This window comes from Chenopodium quinoa, unplaced genomic scaffold, assembly GCF_001683475.1.
Source record: "Chenopodium quinoa cultivar QQ74 unplaced genomic scaffold, ASM168347v1, whole genome shotgun sequence".
Classification (NCBI taxonomy): Eukaryota; Viridiplantae; Streptophyta; class Magnoliopsida; order Caryophyllales; family Amaranthaceae; genus Chenopodium; species Chenopodium quinoa.
The window spans coordinates 3,461,895-3,483,254 of NW_018745177.1; the positions used below are offsets into that span (position 1 = coordinate 3,461,895).

The 21,360-nt window shown below is 35.2% G+C and overlaps 2 protein-coding genes across 3 annotated transcripts; one reads left to right on the top strand and one right to left on the bottom strand.

Annotated features, from left to right (window-relative positions):
* The first annotated feature begins 624 nt into the window (after positions 1-624).
* LOC110710774 (protein trichome birefringence-like 35) lies at positions 625-4,770 on the top strand. 2 transcript variants are annotated; one of them, XM_021889115.1, is made up of 7 exons: positions 625-739; positions 844-1,014; positions 1,237-1,513; positions 1,632-1,803; positions 2,066-2,262; positions 2,353-2,505; positions 4,304-4,770. In XM_021889115.1, the coding sequence occupies exons 2-7, from the start codon at positions 846-848 to the stop codon at positions 4,632-4,634; spliced, it is 1,299 nt and encodes a 432-aa protein (XP_021744807.1). In that variant the 5' UTR covers positions 625-739; positions 844-845; the 3' UTR covers positions 4,635-4,770. The 2 variants fall into 2 exon arrangements, with proteins under 2 accessions (XP_021744807.1, XP_021744806.1); XM_021889114.1 differs by having other exon boundaries at positions 627-739; positions 841-1,014.
* Positions 4,771-8,190: 3,420 nt separating this feature from the next.
* LOC110710775 (protein BREAST CANCER SUSCEPTIBILITY 2 homolog B-like) lies at positions 8,191-17,745 on the bottom strand. Its single transcript, XM_021889118.1, has 19 exons — positions 17,399-17,745; positions 17,155-17,316; positions 15,607-16,656; positions 15,404-15,528; positions 15,167-15,315; positions 14,477-14,599; positions 14,137-14,386; positions 14,000-14,050; positions 13,806-13,881; positions 13,586-13,697; positions 13,402-13,473; positions 11,592-11,787; positions 11,337-11,519; positions 11,046-11,188; positions 10,912-10,974; positions 10,607-10,811; positions 9,336-9,503; positions 9,173-9,252; positions 8,191-9,053 (listed from the first exon to the last, which is right to left on the bottom strand). The coding sequence occupies exons 1-18, from the start codon at positions 17,544-17,546 to the stop codon at positions 9,196-9,198; spliced, it is 3,333 nt and encodes a 1,110-aa protein (XP_021744810.1). The 5' UTR covers positions 17,547-17,745; the 3' UTR covers positions 8,191-9,053; positions 9,173-9,195.
* Positions 17,746-21,360: the final 3,615 nt, after the last annotated feature.

Genomic DNA, 21,360 nt, shown 5'->3' on the forward strand with positions numbered 1-21,360 from the left:
TCCTCCGCCGCAAAATTCACCGTTCCTCCCTTTCTCCACCCTCGAAATCGGTTGTTTCAACGATGGGGGAAGGAAGGAGGGGCGGTTTTGGCGACAGAGGAAAAGAGAAGGCCTAGTATGGAGGTTCGTATTGGTAGTTTTTAGGATCGGGGTAGGCTGTGTGGGTGTTTTGGGAGTCAAGGGTGGGTCAAGTACTCTCAGGTGGAGTGGTAAAGGGTCAGCCGACTGATTTTTGGTGGTTAAGGAGGTGGCCGACCCTTTTCCAGCGAGGTAAGGGGAGGGGCTAGGGTTTAGCGGTGGTGGAAGATGGCTAGGTAATTTTTTTTGGGCCAATCACGTTTTAACACATGTCATGGTTACCTAGTATAACAGGTCGTTGACTAGGTGTTAATCGGTTGAGACCATTGGAGACAAACACTAGTTGAGATTATTAGATAATAAACTTTAATTGAGATTATAAAAAGTAAATCGTCAATAATTTAGATTATTAAAGTGTATTTTTCTTTTAATATAATCAAATATTTTGTATACTTTATCAATAATTGTATTGCTTAAAAGCCTTAAACCCATTAAAGTAAAATTTTAGTAAAGTAAACCAAAAATTACTAATTTATTGAAGAACATATTCTCAGTAAAGTCAGTACTATGATTCAAATTCAACCCTTAATTAATCAAATAATCAACAAATAAGATACAGTCTTCGTCTAATTCTTCGAGTTTCCATTACCAGTCACTGTCGGTAAACGTCAATTTAGTGCCATATTTAATTTTCAGGACAAAATCCAACATTCGAATCTCTACTACTTCTTCCCTCTCACTTTCTCTCTCCTTACATTTCAGCAGCTATGGTGCAAGGCTGGAAATGGAGCAGGAGAAGGTCTCACTTACCTCTTATTTCTCTTATCTTTATGCTTTTAATTACTGTTACTGTTCTTTTCAACGAGTTCAGAATTCACGAGTATCAACCCCAAGATCATAACCCTCATCTTCAAAATACCCAGAATTCATCTCCAGGTTTGTTGTGTATAATCACTAATTTTCTTCAATTTCTTGCTTTTTTAGTGGTGAATTTTTGTGGGTTTGTTGAAATTCTGTGTTTTGAGTGATGGGTTTGTTGAATTTGTTAAAATGGTGGCTGAATTTTGGTGGGTTTCTTGTGTTTTGTAGTGTTGGATAACTTGTGTTTGTGTTTATGTTTTGCCCTAAAGGTGAATTTTTCTGAATTGGGTGTTGCAGTTGCGTTGGATGGATTCACTACATGTAGCTCTACTGTAGAGTACAATGGAGGAGAAGTGGGGTGGGGTAGAAGTGACCGGCATTCGCCGGTTTCGGGTGGTATCAAGGAGTGTGATGTGTTTACAGGAAAATGGGAGTTTGATAATGGATCATATCCTCTATACAATGAGTCCCACTGTCCTTACATGTCTGATCAGTTAGCTTGTCATAAGCATGGAAGACCTGATTTGGGGTACCAATATTGGAGGTGGCAGCCAAATGACTGCAACTTGAAAAGGTAACTGTTATGAATGATTGATGAGACATTGAAATATTGCTGTTTTTGAGCTTAGGTTTGTGAATTATGGTTGTTTTTCACTGAATTTGATGATGGTTTGGTTTGGTGTTGTTAACAGATGGAGTGTTACTGAAATTTGGGAAAAGCTGAGAGGGAAGAGATTAATGTTTGTGGGAGATTCACTTAATAGAGGGCAATGGATCTCTATGGTGTGCTTGCTACAGTCAGTGATTCCAGCTAACAAGAGGTCTATGTCCCCAAATGCTCATCTTACTGTCTTTCGAGCAGAGGTATTTTATAGTAGTTCTCTATTTGAATGTTCCTTTCATGTGTGTTGGACTTGTCAGCAATGTTAGTCGGACTTGGGTACTTTAATATTGTACATGTGCAGTAGCAAATTTATTAATATTGTGTAAAATTCTCATTCAAAATGAAGTGTAAGTGTCCGTATCTGTGTTGGACTGTTAAGGATCTTTTGCAGTAGCTAATTAACATCCCATTTATAATTTATGGAACTTTGAGTTCTTGATTTGAACACCCTCTGTTATGCAGGAGTATAATGCTACAATTGAATTTCTATGGGCTCCTTTACTTGTTGATTCAAATTCCGATGATCCTGTGAATCATAGGTTAGGTGATCGAATAATCCGTCCAGATTCAGCTTCAAGGCATCTTTCCAAATGGGAGAATGCTGATATACTTGTATTCAATACGTACTTATGGTGGAGACAAGGACCGGTAAAGCTGTTGTGAGTATGATCCTTTTTTAATCTTTGGCACAGATTTAAGTTCTGGCCAAGAGCTAAAATTTAATTGTCATGCATTTTATTAATCATCAGGTGGAGCAGTGAAGATAATGGAGTTTGTGAAGAGTTGGATGGTGTACGAGCCATGGAGTTGGCCATGAAAACCTGGGCTAAGTGGGTGGATTCTAATGTCAATCCTCTCGAGAAGCGAGTGTTTTTTGTTACCATGTCACCTACACATATGTGGTGAGTGCCTAACCACCTTAATCATTTTATTGAACCTTGCTAATTAGTTTCAAATTGACCTGAGCATCCGACATTGGTTTCCTTTGCTTACAATTTTTGTCATTACTGAGTTATAGAAAAATCTGAAGGTTTTTTTTTCAGATGTTCACCTTTTGAAAGATAACTTACAGAGTTACAGTTTAGAGCAATAAATTAGCCTGGACTATTAACAGGATTACAGTTCAATTACATATTATATTCTCCTAACCGGAATACAATGCCATATCCTAGTCCTAGATACATATGTGAATGAATCTGTATCCCTTATATTATCTTATATCACCTCGTATTGCTTTATAATGATATGCTGTGATAGAAGGATAGTCACCCAAGGGAAATGGTGAACAAATGTCTTTTATTGTGTTTGGATGGTATGATGGTTCCTTGTGAATAAAGAGAATTTCTCTCTGGCACCACACGACTAATATTGTTAATCTATTGTTAGAGTAGCTTATGTATGTATATTTATAAACTATATGAAGCTTCTGAGTTTTGAAGCCAGCACCTCTACGGCACATGTATGAAATTGATTCATGATATTGGTTTCATAAAAGGTTGTTTGATAAATTCATAAATCTAAGACTTGGTGTTTTTTTTTTTTTTTTTTTTTTTTTAATTTATTCAATATGAGTTTCATTTTAAATGGTTGTCATAAGCAATAGACAATAGGAATTATTTTCCAGGAGTTGAATGCTACTCCTTTCATCTGTTTGTTTTACCTTTATTACTTGGTGGAAACTAAATGAAGTTATTGATTGGTACAATGGAGCCTAATACTGTTAAATACATTTTAACAAAGCATTTCAAGATAACTACTGGCACTTCTAGTCTTCCACACACCCTAGATAATTTCTCTGTCTTACTGTGTTATTATACGGCTTTAATGTTGTGTGTCAATCTTATGTAGTCGTCTTATAGTAAGATTAGTAACTATGTACTTAACATCTTTATAAAAAAAAAAAACTATTTACTTAATATCAGTAATGAAAGAAACAAAGGCATAAAACCATTAGAAAATCAATCAACAAATTCATTCTACAACTGTAGACTGATAGTAGGAACAAGACTAGTACATTTGAGTATATACAACTGTGATAATCTCCCTCTAAACAAAAAGGTATTTATAGTATGCACTGCATTGAAAACACCATAACTTCCTGAAGCTGTGAAGTGCTGTTAGTAAAGCCGTCTTATTTCAATAGATTTTGTTAAATAAATTAAAGTGTGCTAATGAGTGCACAGAAGCAGTTATTTCAATATATTTCTTCATTGCAATTTTCAAACATCATTTTATTGTCCATGCTCTGCTTTTGCTGCTGTATTTTTCATTCATGTTTTATGAATCTGCATGGTGGTATTGATGAGGAAACATTATTAATATCAGTCATATTGTCTAGGAAAGCGCATTTTTGTAGTCATCCTAACTTAATGAGGAAAGATCCTACCTATAGTTACATATCTGTCCTAGTTTATTGCAAAATCCCTTCATTGGCCAAGACTACCAATCTCTCTCATACTTCCTTATATGTACCACTAGCCAAGTATATCTTTCCATCTTGCGTCCAAGGTCTTGAGAGAAGTCAGAAATGTCACATCTATTGATCAACACTCATTTGAAATTTACCGCGCTACAGGTCCTTATAGTATGCTTTAGTGGACTCATCATTTTCAATTTTTATAAAGCTAGTATTACCAATTACTTCTGGCTAGGTCTCTTTTCCTCTCTTAACTGACCTCATCTTACTTTGTCTCCATTCAGGAGCCAAGAGTGGAATCCAGAAAGTCAAGGAAACTGCTACAACGAGAGTAATCCCATTATTCAGGAGAATTACTGGGGAACTGGTTCCGACTTGCAAACAATGAGTATCGTGGAGGATATCCTAAGTCGATTGGGATCAAAGGTCACAGTTCTCAACATCACTCAGCTATCTGAATATCGAAAAGATGGTCATCCTTCTATTTATCGCAAGTTTTGGGAAACGCTTAGTCCTGAACAGTTGTCAAATCCTGAGTCATATTCTGATTGTATACATTGGTGCTTGCCTGGTGTACCTGATGTATGGAATGAGCTGCTCTTCCATTTTTTGTAAGAAGGATACACAAAATTGTAATTAGCATATTCCATGAACACTACTGTTTACTATAACTAAGTCAAAAGTTTCACCTAAAGTTCATAGATATTCTCGAATATATGTGAATTATGAGGTTGATACACTTGGTTAAAAATCTGCTGTCAATACTACATAATTGTCTCAAATTTAGCCTACGAATCAAAGGATTTGCCTATGTTAGTTATCACTTTACTTGACCATCAGCTCTCAAATCAAGCATTGATTGCAGTTACAAATTGTTATACTGGTTCCGATTCTAAAACTCTAGCAATTGCACCAATTTGATGCACGAGTGGATAAATAATTCGGAAATCGGAACAGGCACATACCAAACTTAAGTCGACAATTACTCTTAACTGCTGTAATATGGAGTAGTTTATGATTAATCTTAACCTGGAAATCCTAATTAACAATTTCCACCATATCTGTTGTGTATCTTATCATTAAAGAGTTTGATTTACAATTTCATGTTTTTATCAATCATTTCTTGAATTCTTCTTCTATATCTATTGCTATTTTTTGCTGTCTTCTGAATCCTAACTAAGCTAGTTATAGCCAGGCAGAGAAAGTGAGAGTGTTAAGTCAATGCCTCCACCGCCAGTGCATCCATCACTTCCATTAAACTGAGAGTGATCTTCAGAAGCAACACCACCACTCGAGTTTTGAGTCACCACCCCACTGTTCAAGCCTAGAGTCACACCATCCTAGTACAAAATTGTAAGTAGAAAAATTCATGAGTCAAATACTCAAAATAAACATAAACTCTCTCAAATTTCAAGTAATCAAGAAAAATAAAATTAGTCTTAGAATGATACCTTCTTACTGATAGTGCCATCCTCCTCAACATGCCACCCTGCTTCATCACATAGCGCCTTCAAAAGATCATTATTATCAGCATGCTTAGGCAACTTGTAACCACCATGAGCTCGAAGCCCTTCAAATATTTTCCTAGTGATAAGGCGACGTTTCTTCTCCCTTTCCTTGTTATTCAGACGTTCCCTTTCACTAGGAAACCGTAGGGAACTAACAACACCCTTCTTCTTAGTGTTTCGACGTACAATCCAAGGCCCTTGAGTAGTCTTAATACACCCTCTTGCTTTGTGACTTTTCTTCATAACTCTCATACCTTCCATTTAGTGTTTTCTTTTCAGATAAAAGTTGAATTTGAAAGCACTCTGAACATTCTTGTTCCTTGTTGTCCTATTTATACATATAATGATGAAACAAGCTTTAACAAACTTATGTGAGAGTTTGATCAACGGTTGATGATAGTGTTACGATTAACGGACATGATTAAGTGAAGTTATATGTGTGAGTGTACTAAAGCTTACCATTGAGTAACAGAGAATGTTTGTTAATTAAAGTTGAGAGAGAAGAATATAAGTAGTACAAAAAATGCAGGGATTAACAAACATGCAAAAGCACAGGGTGTAATATTATGGCGGCTTGTTTTATTTTCTTAGCAAATGAGCATGTTGTATGAGCTTCAAACAGGTTCTTTCAGATTTTTTTGTAAGAAAAAGGTCTGGAAACGTATGATTTTCTGATGAAACTTTATGCTTTTGGGATAAAAAAACTACATAATTTTGATATTGCATATACTTTTTTTATTTAACAAAGTATATACTATTAGTTTGTTATGGTCATTTGGTCCAACTCAATAGATGGTTTTTGTACATATTTATGTACACGCGACTTAAGCATGTTAGTCTTGAAAATAAGGATTTTAAAAATGACTAATCGAGTAAAAATAAAAATAAAAAATGACTAATCGAGAAAGACTGGATCATGCATGTACGTGGAGGAAGAAGGCTATGGTTGCGTGAGGAAATTCAGATATAAAAATAAAAATACTCTTCACTTATTTAGACAAAAAAAACCTGAACCTGGTACAACAAGAGAACAAGTTCTTGTACTCTTAGAAGTATGCAAAGAATTCCAATTGTAGACTTTGGTTAATGTATCCCCTAGAAGACTAGAATCCTTTCTCAAAGATAGCCCTAAAAATGTGTTCTTTTGTGAGAAATAATTAACAAGCAAATGACAATGTTTTGTAAACATAATACTGAAGGTAAATCAATATGGTGTACATTAAAAACAACTTCAAAAAGTTAATTAAGAACGATCGATAATAGATAACCAAATTAGGTCTTGTTTAGTTCACCTTATTTTTACTAATTTCAGAAAAAATAAGTTCAGATCAGATCAAATCAGAAAAAATAAGTTAAATCAGATCAGAAAAAATAAGTTCATATCAGATCATCGTTTTATATGCAGTTTTTTATCGTTAAATACCTTTAAGGATTTTTTTTGAAATAACCACCCCTCAAATCACCCTATTTTAAAATAAACACCCCTTTTTTCGAATATTTAAAATAACCACCCATTAAAAAAAATAAAGTTAGAATTCACCCTCCATTGTCCAAGTCGGACCAATTTTCCGTCAAGTGGGCCCACCTAACAACTACTTTTTTCATTTTATATACTCAAAGCCTCGATTCTTTTTTCCTCACTTCATTTTTACATTTTCATAAACCTTGGTTTTCAATTTTGGGTGAAATTCATTGTCACATACAACAATAACAATTGAGTCAATAATTGAACATATAATTAGTAACAATTACTCGAACAACAACAAATAGATTGTTGCTCATTAATTAGGGCTTCCTTTGTTTATTTTGTTGATTTGCAGAAGAATTTAAGAGAATTTAGAGATTTTTCAATGATTTTTTTTAATTTTTTTAATGACCGTTGTTGGTGAAAATGAATTGAGGAAAAAAGAATCGAGACTGTGAGTATATAAACTGAAAAAAATAGTCATTAGGTGGGCCCAATTGTCGAAAAATTGGTCAGACTCAGGCAATGGGTGGTGAATTCTAACTTTATTTTTTTATGGGGTGATTATTTTAAATATTCGAAAAAAGAGGTGGTTATTTCAAAATAGGGTGATTTGAGGGGTGGTTATTTAAAAAAAAATCCTATCTTTAATTCGTAAAGAAAAAAATTATGAAAATCATATATTAATAAAATACACATTATTACGACTCTCACAAGACTTCACTTGATACATTTTTTCCGTATAGATTATTTAAGGTCAAAGTTTGATCAAATCCAACATTCAAATCAGATCAGCTCAGACCAGATCAGTTAAATAAAAATAAAGTAAACCAAACAGACCCTTACTCCCTTTATTTCAAAGTAATGGACATTTGGCTTTTCATAGTCATAGTACATTTAATCAACCAATCATTAAGAGAAACGGGAAAAGTGGAATATTGCAACTTTGTAAGAAAAAAATTACGGAGTACAATTAGACACAAAAGCTAAAGTCTAGAAAGAAGTGGATTTTATATTCTTAATATAAAAGTGCAAGCGTAATTATTATTTTAAAACAACTAAAATTAAAAATTGTGACCATCATATTTAAGCGGATGCTTCATCATTTATCAAAACGTGACTCCTAATTCTATGCGAAGTTAGAGGTGACTAGCTGACCAATTCTGGAGAACAAAGGCAACTCACAGTTGTTAACCAGCTTAACTTGAGCCTTAACTATTCTTGTCTCAAAGGGAAAGTGTTATAAGGAGCTATACTTTCATCCCTGTTTGAATGAACAGTTTGACTTATCCTTAAGAGGTAAAAAAAAATTAAAAAAACAGTGATAAACCTCCAATAATTCATTGCTGATAGTAATATGGAGTACAAAATGATAACTTCCATGAACTCTACACTCAGTTGATCCATCTCTTCATTTCCAAAATTACAAGGTTTTCTTCGTATGTACCTATTTTCTCTGTGTTGGGGGAGGGGCGGTTCCAAATAATACGCTGCATTTACACAATTAAAGATATTATTTAATTTTATAACTCATCAGCCCCTTTGCTGTACAAATTTGGCAATGTCCTGCAAGCATGACTCTGGCCGATTCTAGCAGACCCAACCTCCATCTAAATTGCTTGAAGTTGTATCAGGTGATTCAGGGGCAGTGTTGTGTTACATACTAGGTTGATTACAGCCATCAAGTTGCCAAGCTTAAAAAGGATGCTCTTAGCACCTTACATGTTTGTTGGACTAGCCTGGTTATCCCAGCAACTGTCTGTCATTCGCCTATGTTGATGGACAGAAACAAAGACCATCCTGCACTCCTGCAGGTTGTAAGTCGTGCTTTGTAGCTGAGAGACAGCTTGGAGAAGTGTCATCACTTGCGGAATTCCAAATAGTGTGATACACCCTCTTTTACTGACCAGCTAAAAATTTGAGCTCCTAAGATACACGCTTCATCTATTTCATATGTTGCATGGATGCTCCATAGATGTCAGAGCATGATATAAGAAGATTTAATATTAGAACTTGCTAGGGCTCATACAGGAACCTGGTTTCAGCTCCTGCTAATAATCACTGCAAAAAGTTCCCTACTTGTGAGCATCTGTGTTGACAACTAGACCAATTGGACCTAACCCAAAATTCTCAGATGAATATGAAATATGAAAATGGATAAAGGCAACATCTCAACTTACACAACAGTCAGGTTTTAGACGTCCTAGCCTTTAGGACCACCAACTATATGCAAAATCTTCTCCCTGAGCTTCTCGATTGTCTGTGTTACGTACGCCATAGTTTAGGATTGTGAGCATCAAAGAAAAAACAAAGAAATAAAAGTTATATGAAGCTGATGCTTACCGAGCTTGCACTCTGCTGCCATTTCTTAACAAGACCAAAGGCATCTTTGAGATGGGAACAGCAAGGATGATTGTATTTAAGGTAATATGTCGAATTTTCAGTAGCTTCCGCTACCCACATATGATTTGCATGATCCTTAGTTCTCTTCACAAGATTGCAGAAGCCAATCTGTTATCAAAAATTATGAAAACAAAAAACAAACTTGAGCTGCAAAATAAGCAAATTAGATCCTACTCTTCCAGAAACAGTTCAAAATAAGAACACTTATCTCAATTTTATTTATAAATAAATAAAGAAACGATGCAGTAAGAGTATACAAAGTTCAATATAAAAGAACATGAAAGTACTCTATATGGTAAAATAAATAAAAGTTAATAAAATAAAATAAAAAAGAAAGAAAAAGAAGCAGGGTATAATGAAAAGAACATTGACTGGGAGCATAATTGCACATCTGCTCCCAATGTATAATCTCGTGCAAATAAATATTGTAGAAACTTTTTGGAATTTATCATCAATGCATGCCAATTTGAATAAGTAATGAGCCAAAATGAACTAATAATAAATTTATGCAACATCATAATCCATCACTTTACAGTAATGCAAGATAAGCAGAACGCACTTTTTTTATTGTATGCTAATGATCAATTTACAAAGTTAGCTGACTAAACCCTCCTGCCCCATTCCCTCCTGGGCACAGTTGCAAAATATCTAATATGCCACATCCACACCATACTCCAGTGAGAAAGAGAAGAAAGCCAGATTGTTCTACACTAATTATATGTAATGAAAGCAAACCATTACATTAAATCTCAATTATAAAATACATCGAAAGCAATGACACTCTTTTTTAACCTCAGTTTCTATTGAGACAAACAGCTTCAAAAGGTTAGAAATGAATAAAACCGAAAAAGCTAAAACTTATCTCTAAAACTTATGTAGATTCTTTTTAGCAAAAAAGTGTTGAATATCATTATTCATTAACTCAGGGATTAGGTAAACATGGAGCACAATGATAATAAGAAAACAAAAATAATCAATATGATCAGCCCTGAGCTTGATCAGTGAAGAAGATCTTCATTTCAACCAATCATACCACATACCACCAACTACCCCTTCTTAGCTAAACTAGTCCTCATTAAATACAAAAGTGCAGTTCAAATATTCATAATTCCTAGAAAATATCACTGAAACGTGCAAACAACTTCTCTAGCTTTTGGCTTATTTTTTTTAAAAAAAAAAAAGAAAGAAAGAAAACAAAACTGGTTGCTTACTATGCTGCCAACAAGGTTATAATTGATTGGACATAAAGAAGAATCATCATCACACGGGGAGCAGAAGCTAATAGCCAGCAAGGAGAATGTTGATACTTCTGCTTCGCACAAGGATCCATCAGTAACAAACACCCACTGTTTCTTTTGCTTACCAGATATATACTCAAGGCCCACATGTAATACCAACACGGCTGTATCAAATTCACTGTGCAGCCAATATAATGGAAGTAAGCAAAACACATATTTCCACAACTCTCTAAAGCTTTAAGCATAATAACTCAAAAATGCTACCATGTTACAATCACCTGGACAAAGGAACCTCCCCCATTCTTGACAATGATACTGGCTTGCGAGGATTAAAGAAGGGCCTACAGAAAAAATATAGTCAGATTAGATAAGTCTTATATACAGTTTGGCAATCCAGGCAGCAGATACTTACCCAAATGATTCCTTCTCTTTAGTAGTCAAAGGCTTCCATTTGGTGCTAGAACCTCTAGCTTGTAAATATAGCGTGCTTGGATCAGAATGCGATGGTATGAGGCCTGAAATAGCATAAGCCTGCCCCTCTACAAGCTCTAGCTTCTGACAAGTACAAATACCATTTCAAATTGAGAATAGATACTCAGACAAGTTCAATTAGTCAACAAGTCAAGATGGTGTAAGAGGGAAGAAGTTACATCTAAGTTTGGAAGCATGCAACGAAAGAAGATTTCTCTTAATCTGTACCAACCTGCTGTTCAGTAGGATTCCAAATTGTAATTAATCCCTCCCTTTGAACTTCACCTTTGTATTGCCCTCTCCTTTTTAGTCCAACAACCCTTACTCGCATAAATGGGGTGACGTCTCTAACACTTAATCCCGCGTCTTCAAGTGCTTTCTCAATCAACCTCTGCAAGTCACCCTGTCTTGTCTCCTGCAATTAGGAAAGTATATTAGCTTTATATAAAATCTGAAATCTCATCAAAGCATTAGAGCAGGAACACACATCAATGGTTGCTCGATATTTGGAGAATGATGCTAGCTGCTCAGAACTCATTTCTGCCATCAATAGTTCTGGTTCAGCAGCACTCTCAAGCATCTTCATGATCTTTGCTCCTTCATTGTCATAGTCATCCTCTATACAAGAACCAACCAAACCTCTCTGAAAGTCTGATGTAAGTCCTTCTATAATGTTCGAGCGCCTGTACAGCAAAAGAAGCGTGGAAAAATTTAGTGTGAAACGTCTCCTAAATTTTTCAGCATACATTTGGGCAAGTGATTCAGAGCCAATGTACATTGAATCTTTTTGTTCCATTAGAAATGGAGAAAGGGATCAAACAGAAAACAGCTAACCTTTCTGCAAGACTTGCTTGATAAAACAAAGATTGCAGATTTTATTATTATACAGTACATGCAAGGAAGACAACAGAAGTATGTCACTGCCTCAAATAATTCTTCAAGAAAGGGAAAATCGGGTGGCTCGGGAAGGAGAGGATACCAAATATTTGAAGGCCGGGAATTATATTTAAAAGCACACATCTTATTTCTCCTTCTACTTAAGTGATTTTGTGCGTGTGTGTGTGTGGGGGGGGGGGGGGGATGCAAGCTTAATTGCAGTTCATCCACAATACTTATGAAATAATGTCCCTACTAGTCTGAGCTTCTTACACTATGTTTGGATAACAATAGTGAAGGGAAAGGAAGGGGGAAAGGAAGGGGGAAGGAAAAAGAGGGAAGGGAAAGGGAGGGGAGAAGGTGGCCTTTCATTTTCCTTCCAAATCTCTCCAACAATGTAGGAAAATGGGTCCTTCCCACTCCCTCCCCTTCCCTCCTTATACTCTATCCAAACAAAGGATGATGTATCCCTCCTTTTCTTTTCTCTTCCTTTCCCTCCATTTCTCTCTATCCAAACATTGCCTTAGGGATCAGGTTGCAATCTTCTTCAACCATGCCAAGTGCCACTGGTGAGACAGCAGCCAGGTGGTTGCTGCAGTTATTATGCAAACTTACATCACCAATTGAAATAACTTGAGCTTTATTGAATGAGTCAACCAAACTCATCTTTACGGTGTGTTTGGATAGAGATAGGGGAAGGACAAGAAAGGGAGGGAGGAAGAGGAGGGGAGAAAGGGAGGGGAGGGAAGAATGGTAAGTTTTCCTTCCAGATCTCTCCATTGTTGGAGGGATCAATTTCCTACAATTTAATCCCTCCATTTCTCTCCCCTCCAATTCCCTTCTTCCTCATTTGTTATCCAAATGAAAGATACCTCATCTCTCCCTTTCCCTTCCCTTCCCTTCAATCCAAACACACCGTTAATGTCAAATAACACTCATAACATCATATTGGTTTGAATGGGAAGAACTTAATCTTTTGGCAGTCTTGTTCACTTTCCAAGACAGTTTTCAGCAATTGTTCATATGAACCTTATAACATAAGCTTACATGAGAAATATTTTAAAGAAAACTCGAGAAGAATTTTCCACTTGAATATATTAATTAAAGACAAAGTTCAACAGTACATGTGATCAGGCTTTTTTCATAGCTAAGCATATGTCAGCACAGCTACTCCACCATGATTTAATAGTACTAATTGGATCTAAATAAAACTGTTCACCAGAAATGCCAAATAAATGGCAACACAGCTATTCCACCGATATTACAAAAAAATCGTCGATTTAGAAGGTAAACAATTAACCATTCACCAGCAAAGACAAGGAAAATAGTGATGGTATTCCACCATGATCTAAAAACATGATAATTGGTTCAAAAAGGGAAACAATCACACATCTAACCAACAATAGCAGGGCAAACCTCACCTCCGGTTGTAAAGCTGAGTTAGTGAAGCCTCCAACTTTTCTGACCTCACAATATAGCCTCCACTCTTTAACCTGTAGAAGACACAATTGGTTTACATTTTCTTTTATTTTTTTTGACAATTGTTTACATTATATCATCAAAAGCGGAACATTGTTGAAATGTGCAGCAGCATCGGAAGTCTACCTTTCCCTATAAAGGACAGGGTATATCCTGGTAACTCCAACTAGGGTCCTAGGGATTAGACCTCCATTATCCTTGATGCATCTGAATGCCAACGGTGCACATATTCCTCTACCTTCAAATTCAAAAGACCAGGTAAAGACAGCCAAGACAATGAGACTATCATCAAGTCACAATCAAAATGTTAAGAAAGAAGAGAAGTATATTAGTTAATGATACTCACATAATCCTAAACGCTCGTGCCAGCTAGCTCTGTATGTTCCATTAATGTGCAGCATTAAACTAATTGATGGTGATGCCTAAGAAAAAAGAAAAGGTCTGAGGAAACCCATAAGATAACCCAAATGGACGTATACAATTGGTTATACTACTCAGCTACTTTGAAGTCTTCAAGAAAGCCAAAAAGGCAAAGCAAACCTTGAGTGGAGAAACAGGTCCGCTCCAGCCATTTAAACCAGCTCCACATATCTACAGGAAAAATAATCATTAAGAAACTGTTTTCTCAAGAAGTATACTTAGAAAGACATGGAGTGCATTAAATAGAAATGCTATACCCGTAGTTTCTGTCCCACAAATAACTTCCCCGCATCAAATTGCTTTGACAACGCAAGATCTAACTGGGCACATACCGAGTACCACCCATCAGTAAGTTCTATTCTAGAATTGCTACTCTTATCTGTCATACTTGTACTTGGATCCTCAATCCCACAGACACATAACACCAGCATGGAAGAAGGTGATGCATCTCCTTCTAGAATTCTTTTGATTGCAGAACGCTGACCATGGTTAACTTCACGTTCATATCTGCAAAAATGCAATAAAAATTGTCAAATCACTTCAAGCTCTTGTTTCAATGAAAAGACAAATAAATAACATAACATAATTATCATTTACCTATACTTTAATTCCTCAAGCACATTAGAAATAGTTAAAAATTGCTTCATTAATTTAGATGAATAACACCTCTCATAGCTTGCAAGTTTCCACACAATCCACTTGAAGTGATTTGTGACCCACCTACAAGATAAACAAAAAAAAAAGAAAAAAAAGGGAAAAAAAATTAACTTCAAGTAATAAAAGTTATAAGAAGCAAAACAACCTTCACAATTCTACCCAACTATGTTGAAGAATCAAAAAGATTAAAACTGAATTTCAATTCTCAACTGCCCCATATTACTAGGAATGAAACAAATATGCATGTTTAAATTGTGGTCTATCTCATAGTGTTCCCACTCTTGCTAGGCAATTCTACAAGTGGATGAGAGTGGCCCAAGTCAGGTGTACTAGATTCTTGTTCTGCAGGTATCCAGCCAAATTAATCTAGCTTTGAGTTAACTTTCGCAAAAACTGCTTATAATGTACCACATGGGTCTTTTTCAGTGTCTGGTATATAATCAGGTAAACAGAACACATATCAAAACTAGCTTAAGCTCAATTGCACAAAGCAGTTCATAAAATTTTAAATGCATTCTGCCATCTTAGTCAGAAGGTAAAATTTCTAAGACTAAAAAATATCCACTTCTTCCTAATACGACTAGTCTGAGTCTTGGTAGGGGAGAAAAGGGGAATATTAGAATAATTTACTCTTTTGATGCATGTTGCGCAGAAGCTCCAGACTGAACCAACAGATGGTAGAAATTTTCAACACCAATCTGCTGGGATCCATCAAAAAATGTGTATTTCTCTGCAGTTTGAGGGGTTATCTGCCGCACTTCCTCTGGAATATGGTCCAGCTACATTCATTAAGGTTCAGTGGAAATTTCAGGAACAATAGATCAAAGTGCTAAAAGTAAAAAGACCAATTATTATTCCATTACGTACCAATTCTGGATAAGTTGGAGGCTTTTCAAAAAATTCCTTGACATACAATCTTGAGTTTTGAAAGGGGTAACGGGTACAAACTCTTTTTCGACAATGTGAAGCCTCGGATTCCCTGCTGGGCAATCCTAAATCACAAAGAACTTGTTAAGTTGGAATGGGTACTGAAACTTTGTCAAATCCATTATATGATTTCATGAACTCACCATCAGGGATGGAAGAAAGGTTGCTATTAAGAGGAGTGATGAACTTTGAATTTCTTGGCATTTTAAATGGAGAAACAGAACTTCTTTTCCCAAGTCTTTTCAGCTCAGTGGTTGTTCCTTTTTTAGTTGCAGATACTTTAGAGTTAAAGCCTATAGTGTTTGATATATCAGATAGTGGCACCCCGGATGGCTTTGAGAATTTATGGAATCCAGGACCAGCACCATTGGCCGTAGTGGGTTGCAGTGCTGGATCAGGTACAATGGACTTCCCTTGCAAACTCTTTGTCGGACACAATGAGGATAGTTTACCATTTGATATGCAGTTTCTTTCCTCAGCATCGAATTTCCTCATCAAATTGGTCCCTGAGATCAAGTTCTCTGATTTGGCTTCTAATAATGGCTTAATAGTAGAAGATGACTTCATTGGAGATACAAAGATTTTTGGATTTGGTTCAGATTTATGAGAGTAATCAGTCTTATTTTCCTTGTTAAAGAAGCTCCCATCAGAATCTCCAGCCTTGATAAACGAAAACATGGAGCCACCTGCATCTTCCTCATTTGAAGGACTGTCCATCTCTGGGTCGCCAAGAAGGTTTCTCGCTCGCTGCAAGGCATCCCTAGAAACTGATATAAATCTGCCACCGGCAGTATTGAACTTAATTGCGGGCGGTTTGCAGGTAGAATCAGACATATTTGGTCGAATAATTTTAGCAAAATCCTCATCTCCAAACTCAGCTCCAGATGAATCACTCTTCAAATGAAACGGAGACTTTGAGAAGTACATATCCTTATTGGCTCCCATACTGCTGATCCCAAACTTCCTCTTATTTGATAATGAATGTTTTTCAGATGTAGACGTGTCCACACCACGAAATTTCTTCTTTGCAGGCTCAGACCCTTGGGTAGAGAAATCATCATTACTTTCTTCGACACCCAACAATGCTCTAGCTCTAAGAAGCCCACTAGAAGATACATTAACTTTCTTCCCAGAGCCCGTTTGAAACATAGAATTAGGAGTACTGAACCCGCTTCCTTTAAAACATGGTTGTCCTGAAAAAGCAATTGAATAAAAACTTTTATTAACCATAAGATGCACAATTCTAGTTTTCCAATCCCCAAGGTGCTCACATTCCAATTTATCGAGTTATAACCAACCAATTCCTTCAAAATGCATTAATGCATAGTACTTAGTTTAGAATGTACATTCCCATCAACTTATTCAATATTAATCCAAGATACACAGCCAAAAGATAGCGATAATAACAAATTGGTAATCAGCAAGAGTTCAGCGCTGTCTCAAATACCTCAAAATGAATTATAGCTGATAATTGATTTAGAATCAGCTACAAATATATCAAAAGCACTGTAAATACTAAACCGGCAAAACGTATGACTAATCAAATTCCCCAAATTTCAATCACATCAAACTTCAGCTGAGCATACATAATTGAATAAAAACCTAATACAATTACAATCAAAATATCAAACATCAACCTAAGAAATAAATCAAAATCAACAAAACAAAACAATAAGTGCTGAAACCCTAACCTGTATCAAAATTATCGACAAAATCATCTCCAAGAACAGAAGAAGCTTTCGCCATCGACGATTTCTTCAAAACAACAGAGCTCCCGGATCCAGTTCGAAACATCGGAACATCATCATCAACAACATTTCGTTTATCACAATCCTCCAAAATCTTCGAACATCCTGCACAACTTCACCATCATTTATCAAAATCAAATCAATTGTTTCAGAAAACCTCCATTAGAGGAGAGAGAAAGAGGAATACCTTGAAGCAGAACATCGTGGAAGGAAGGAAGAGAAGGCGGAGGAGTAGAGCAATGGTGGTTGGTTTGCTGGTGGGATGGTTGCTGTGACGGAGAAACTTCCCACCGGAAATTGTCTCCGGCGTCGGAAAATATCTGCCAAGTTGACATTACACGACGTCGACGGCGAGAATTCGTCGATCTTCCGGCGAGATTTGGGGGTTTAGGGCTTTATTACGCTTTTTGGTAATTGAAATATGAAATGTGTAGTAAGCAGTGTATGTTAGCGGAAACTTTTTTCACAAGGCGGGAACTTTGAAGTTTTTTTGGTTTGTCTGTTTGACAAGTGAGGCGGTGAAACAACAAACCACTAAGGATTTGCCGATTGGACTAATGAGCCCTCTCTCCGCATTTAATATAACTAGAGATGGCAAGGGATGGGTCGGGTGATGCTTCATCCGACTCCCACCAATTATCCATTCGTCACCCGATTTATCACTTAATTTTCCTTTATCCATATCCGATCTATTAATTATGCATGGATAAATCGGGTGGATCGACTGATAATTCGGGTGAAATATATATAAATACAACTTTTCACTTTCATAATTAAAATCAAGATTTGAAAAATAAAAAAGTGATCAATTCCTTAAAACTTTGATATATCCTTCTACTACTTGTTCCTTTTTACTAAATTAAAAATGCATGTCAATTCCTAACATTACAAATAGACATTAAACTACTGAAAAATATATTTATTTCTATTTTTTTATTCATAAATTTAACAGGTGGATGGATGGATCGGGTGATGGGTTGGATGTATTGTCATATGAATCTGACCCGATTCCTCACCCCATCCATCCATCATCCATCCGTCACCCGCTTAAGTTCGGGTTTTCGTCCATATATTTGGATCGGGTGAATGGGTTATTCATCGAGTTTGGATGATATTGCCACCCCTAAATATAGTTAGAGGAGTGCAATTAGGCGCATAGCTACTATTTGTTTGGGATGCATATCAAAGGGTTAACTGGTAAATTCACTTAATTTTTGTGATTTTTTATTGCTACGGTGGTTTTTTAATGTAATACTATACTAATAATGGTATTTTTAATGTACTATTATACCTACTTTGTATACTATTAGAGTATAAATTGTTTAGTAGTATTATATATAGTCATTATAAGTAACAGTGGTGCAATATTTGCACCACTAGAGGAAAAAAAATAAAAAATTAAGCGCTCTTTTGTCTTGTAGCTGCTATTTACTTGTCATGTAAATAGCAGTTATGCGTCAATACTTAACCTAATTAGAGTGTATCCGTGCTGACGGCCTGACGTACGGTAAATACGTAGCATGTGGAAGTTATAAAAAAAACAATAGGAAAAGTGGAAGTTTTTTTTTTCTTTTTTTAATTTTTTGAACGGGGAGTAATAATAACATAAAAGTGGAAGTTATTTAATTGAATGTTGTAAACCAAAGAAAAAAATGCATGAGGATTTGAGGATGAGGTTTTTGGAGAGCTGTGGTTAAATAAGTGTGCAATTATATAAAAAATTATAATTATATGCATTTACAACAAGTAAGATAGCTATTGCGTGCAATGCAACCATATTCGGAAGTTCTTTTATTTTGATCTTAAATCACAAATTTAGTTGTTGATATGTAAACAACTATGTTTAGGGGTATAAATGTCCAAGCAACTAACATTAATGAGAGCAAATAAGTAAATAAACATTTTAGGGTATAATTGTCCAAATACCATTTAAGTATTTATTAAAAAAAAATTGTACATATTAATAAGGGTAACATGTAAATACACATTTTTAAAAGGGTATAATTGGTATTGCACTATTCATAAGAGTAATATTATAATTCCTCCTTGTTTTATAGTTGCAACTAGGGGTACTAATTGAGCAAGTCGATCACGAGCAAAGGGTTGCTCGAATCGTGCTAGTTAATTTTCGAGTCGAGCCGATCACGAGTTGCTCGTTTAAAAGTTTAAGTCTCTTGAATTTCAAATATTTTATTATATTTATATAAATTTTTCCTACATAAGTTTATTATTTTAAATTTATTAAGTGTCAAGGTAAATTTTTGTTTTTAAAGACAAAGAATAGAAAATTATTGAATTCTTGTTCACTTATCAAGTTTCGAGCGAGCTTCGAGTCGAGTTTTGACCAAGCGTTGATCGAGTCGAGTTCGAGCTATTCGCGAGTTGCTTTTTTCAATTCACGATATTTAAAAAAAGTTTATCTCACATGATATAATACACTAAGGTCAAGAGGTTGTTAGAAATATAATCAAGTGATTCATGAGTTTTTAAATAAAGGTATCAATGCAATTTTCACCGTTAAAACCTTTCTTTTGATAACGTGTATTGTGACATTTTCATTTTAGGAAAGTATTGAAAGTACCTTTTATAAGGTATGAAAATAACATGTTAAAATTATAATTTTTAAATTCAAAAATGTCTGGTAAAATTATATTTTTAAAATTTTCTCAATGGTAAATTGTAAAAATTCTTATTATCTTTGATAAACTCTAATTAGCTACATACATTAATCAAATGGTGACATTCATGATGATTATTATATGTAATTATAAGGCTAACTCTAGTTAACTAAAGGCTTAACTTAATGACTAATTTAACCCTATTTTATTCCCAAATCTAGTTTTCCCTCTAAAAGGTATTTCTCTTTTTTCAACCTAATTGATTTCCCCCTTTATATAAACCCTAATTTTCAATATTTCCCCCAATATTCTCTCTTCTCTATTCTTGTTTCTGTAATTTGCAATGAAAATTCGCACACATCTTCCTTTATGAAACCTTTCACCGTGGATGATAAGATAGCTTGGGTTAAGCATGTGTGTTGCATTATAATTGTGTTCCCCCATGTAGTTGCGTTGAAGATATCAAAGACCACACAAAACATATTTGAATTCAATTCACACTAACAATGGTATATATCTTCAAAAGATCGAACTTTGATTTCAAATGAACAATCGCCGAGCAATTTTCACCTCAAAAACTAGCGCGAAACGTCGCACAATGTACCCACAATTTTCACCAAAATTCATTCTAAATTTGTCTTTGAGTTTGACAATACACCTTCAAACAAATACCTAAATTAAAGCCCAGAAAAAACTAGCCCTAATTTATTTACATAACAATTCAAACGAAATTCTCAATTTCTCCTTGAAATTCAAAGGTAGAAGATGAAGAAGGTAAATGGTTTAAATCCTTCATCAGTGTTAATAAGACATAGTTAGTTGAAAGCAATCAGTGACGATAGTTTAGGAATTTTAGCTTTTCAACTTTTGTATAAATTTTTTTTAACCATGGTTAACCATTAACTATAATGCATTCATGCATCATTTATGTCACCATTTGATTAACACAAAGTCTTATATGTGGCTAGCCACACGGTGTGCCCAGCCATCATGAAGGTTACTTCATTAGTGGTATAGGGGTTACTCGTTCAGTTTTATAGGGGTTATTTCGTCAATGTTATAGAGGTTACTTAGGGGTTATTTGGTCAAGATTACAAGGGTTACCGGTTCAATGTTTTAGGGGTTAATTTGTTCTTTTACAAGTGGCCACATGGTGTTGCCAACCTCACACAAGACGCACTGTTTGATTAATGGAGCTAATTAGAGTTTACCAATAATAATAATAATAATAATAATAATAATAATAATAATAACTAGTGAGTAGTTCAGGCATTGCCCCGAGTTACCACTGTTGTAGACGTGCAATCAATAAATTTTTTAAAGGATTTTTCATAAATGTAATTGTTATTATCAAACCAAAATTAAGTTATTTTTTGAGCTTTTTTTTAATTGAACCTTGTGGTTTGCACTTATATAATTTTTTTTTACGTATTAATAACATTCTTGATGATTGGAAAAAACTTGCTACTAATAATCTTACAACTTAATTATTTTATTAACAATAATAATAAAAAAAAACATCCCTTTATAA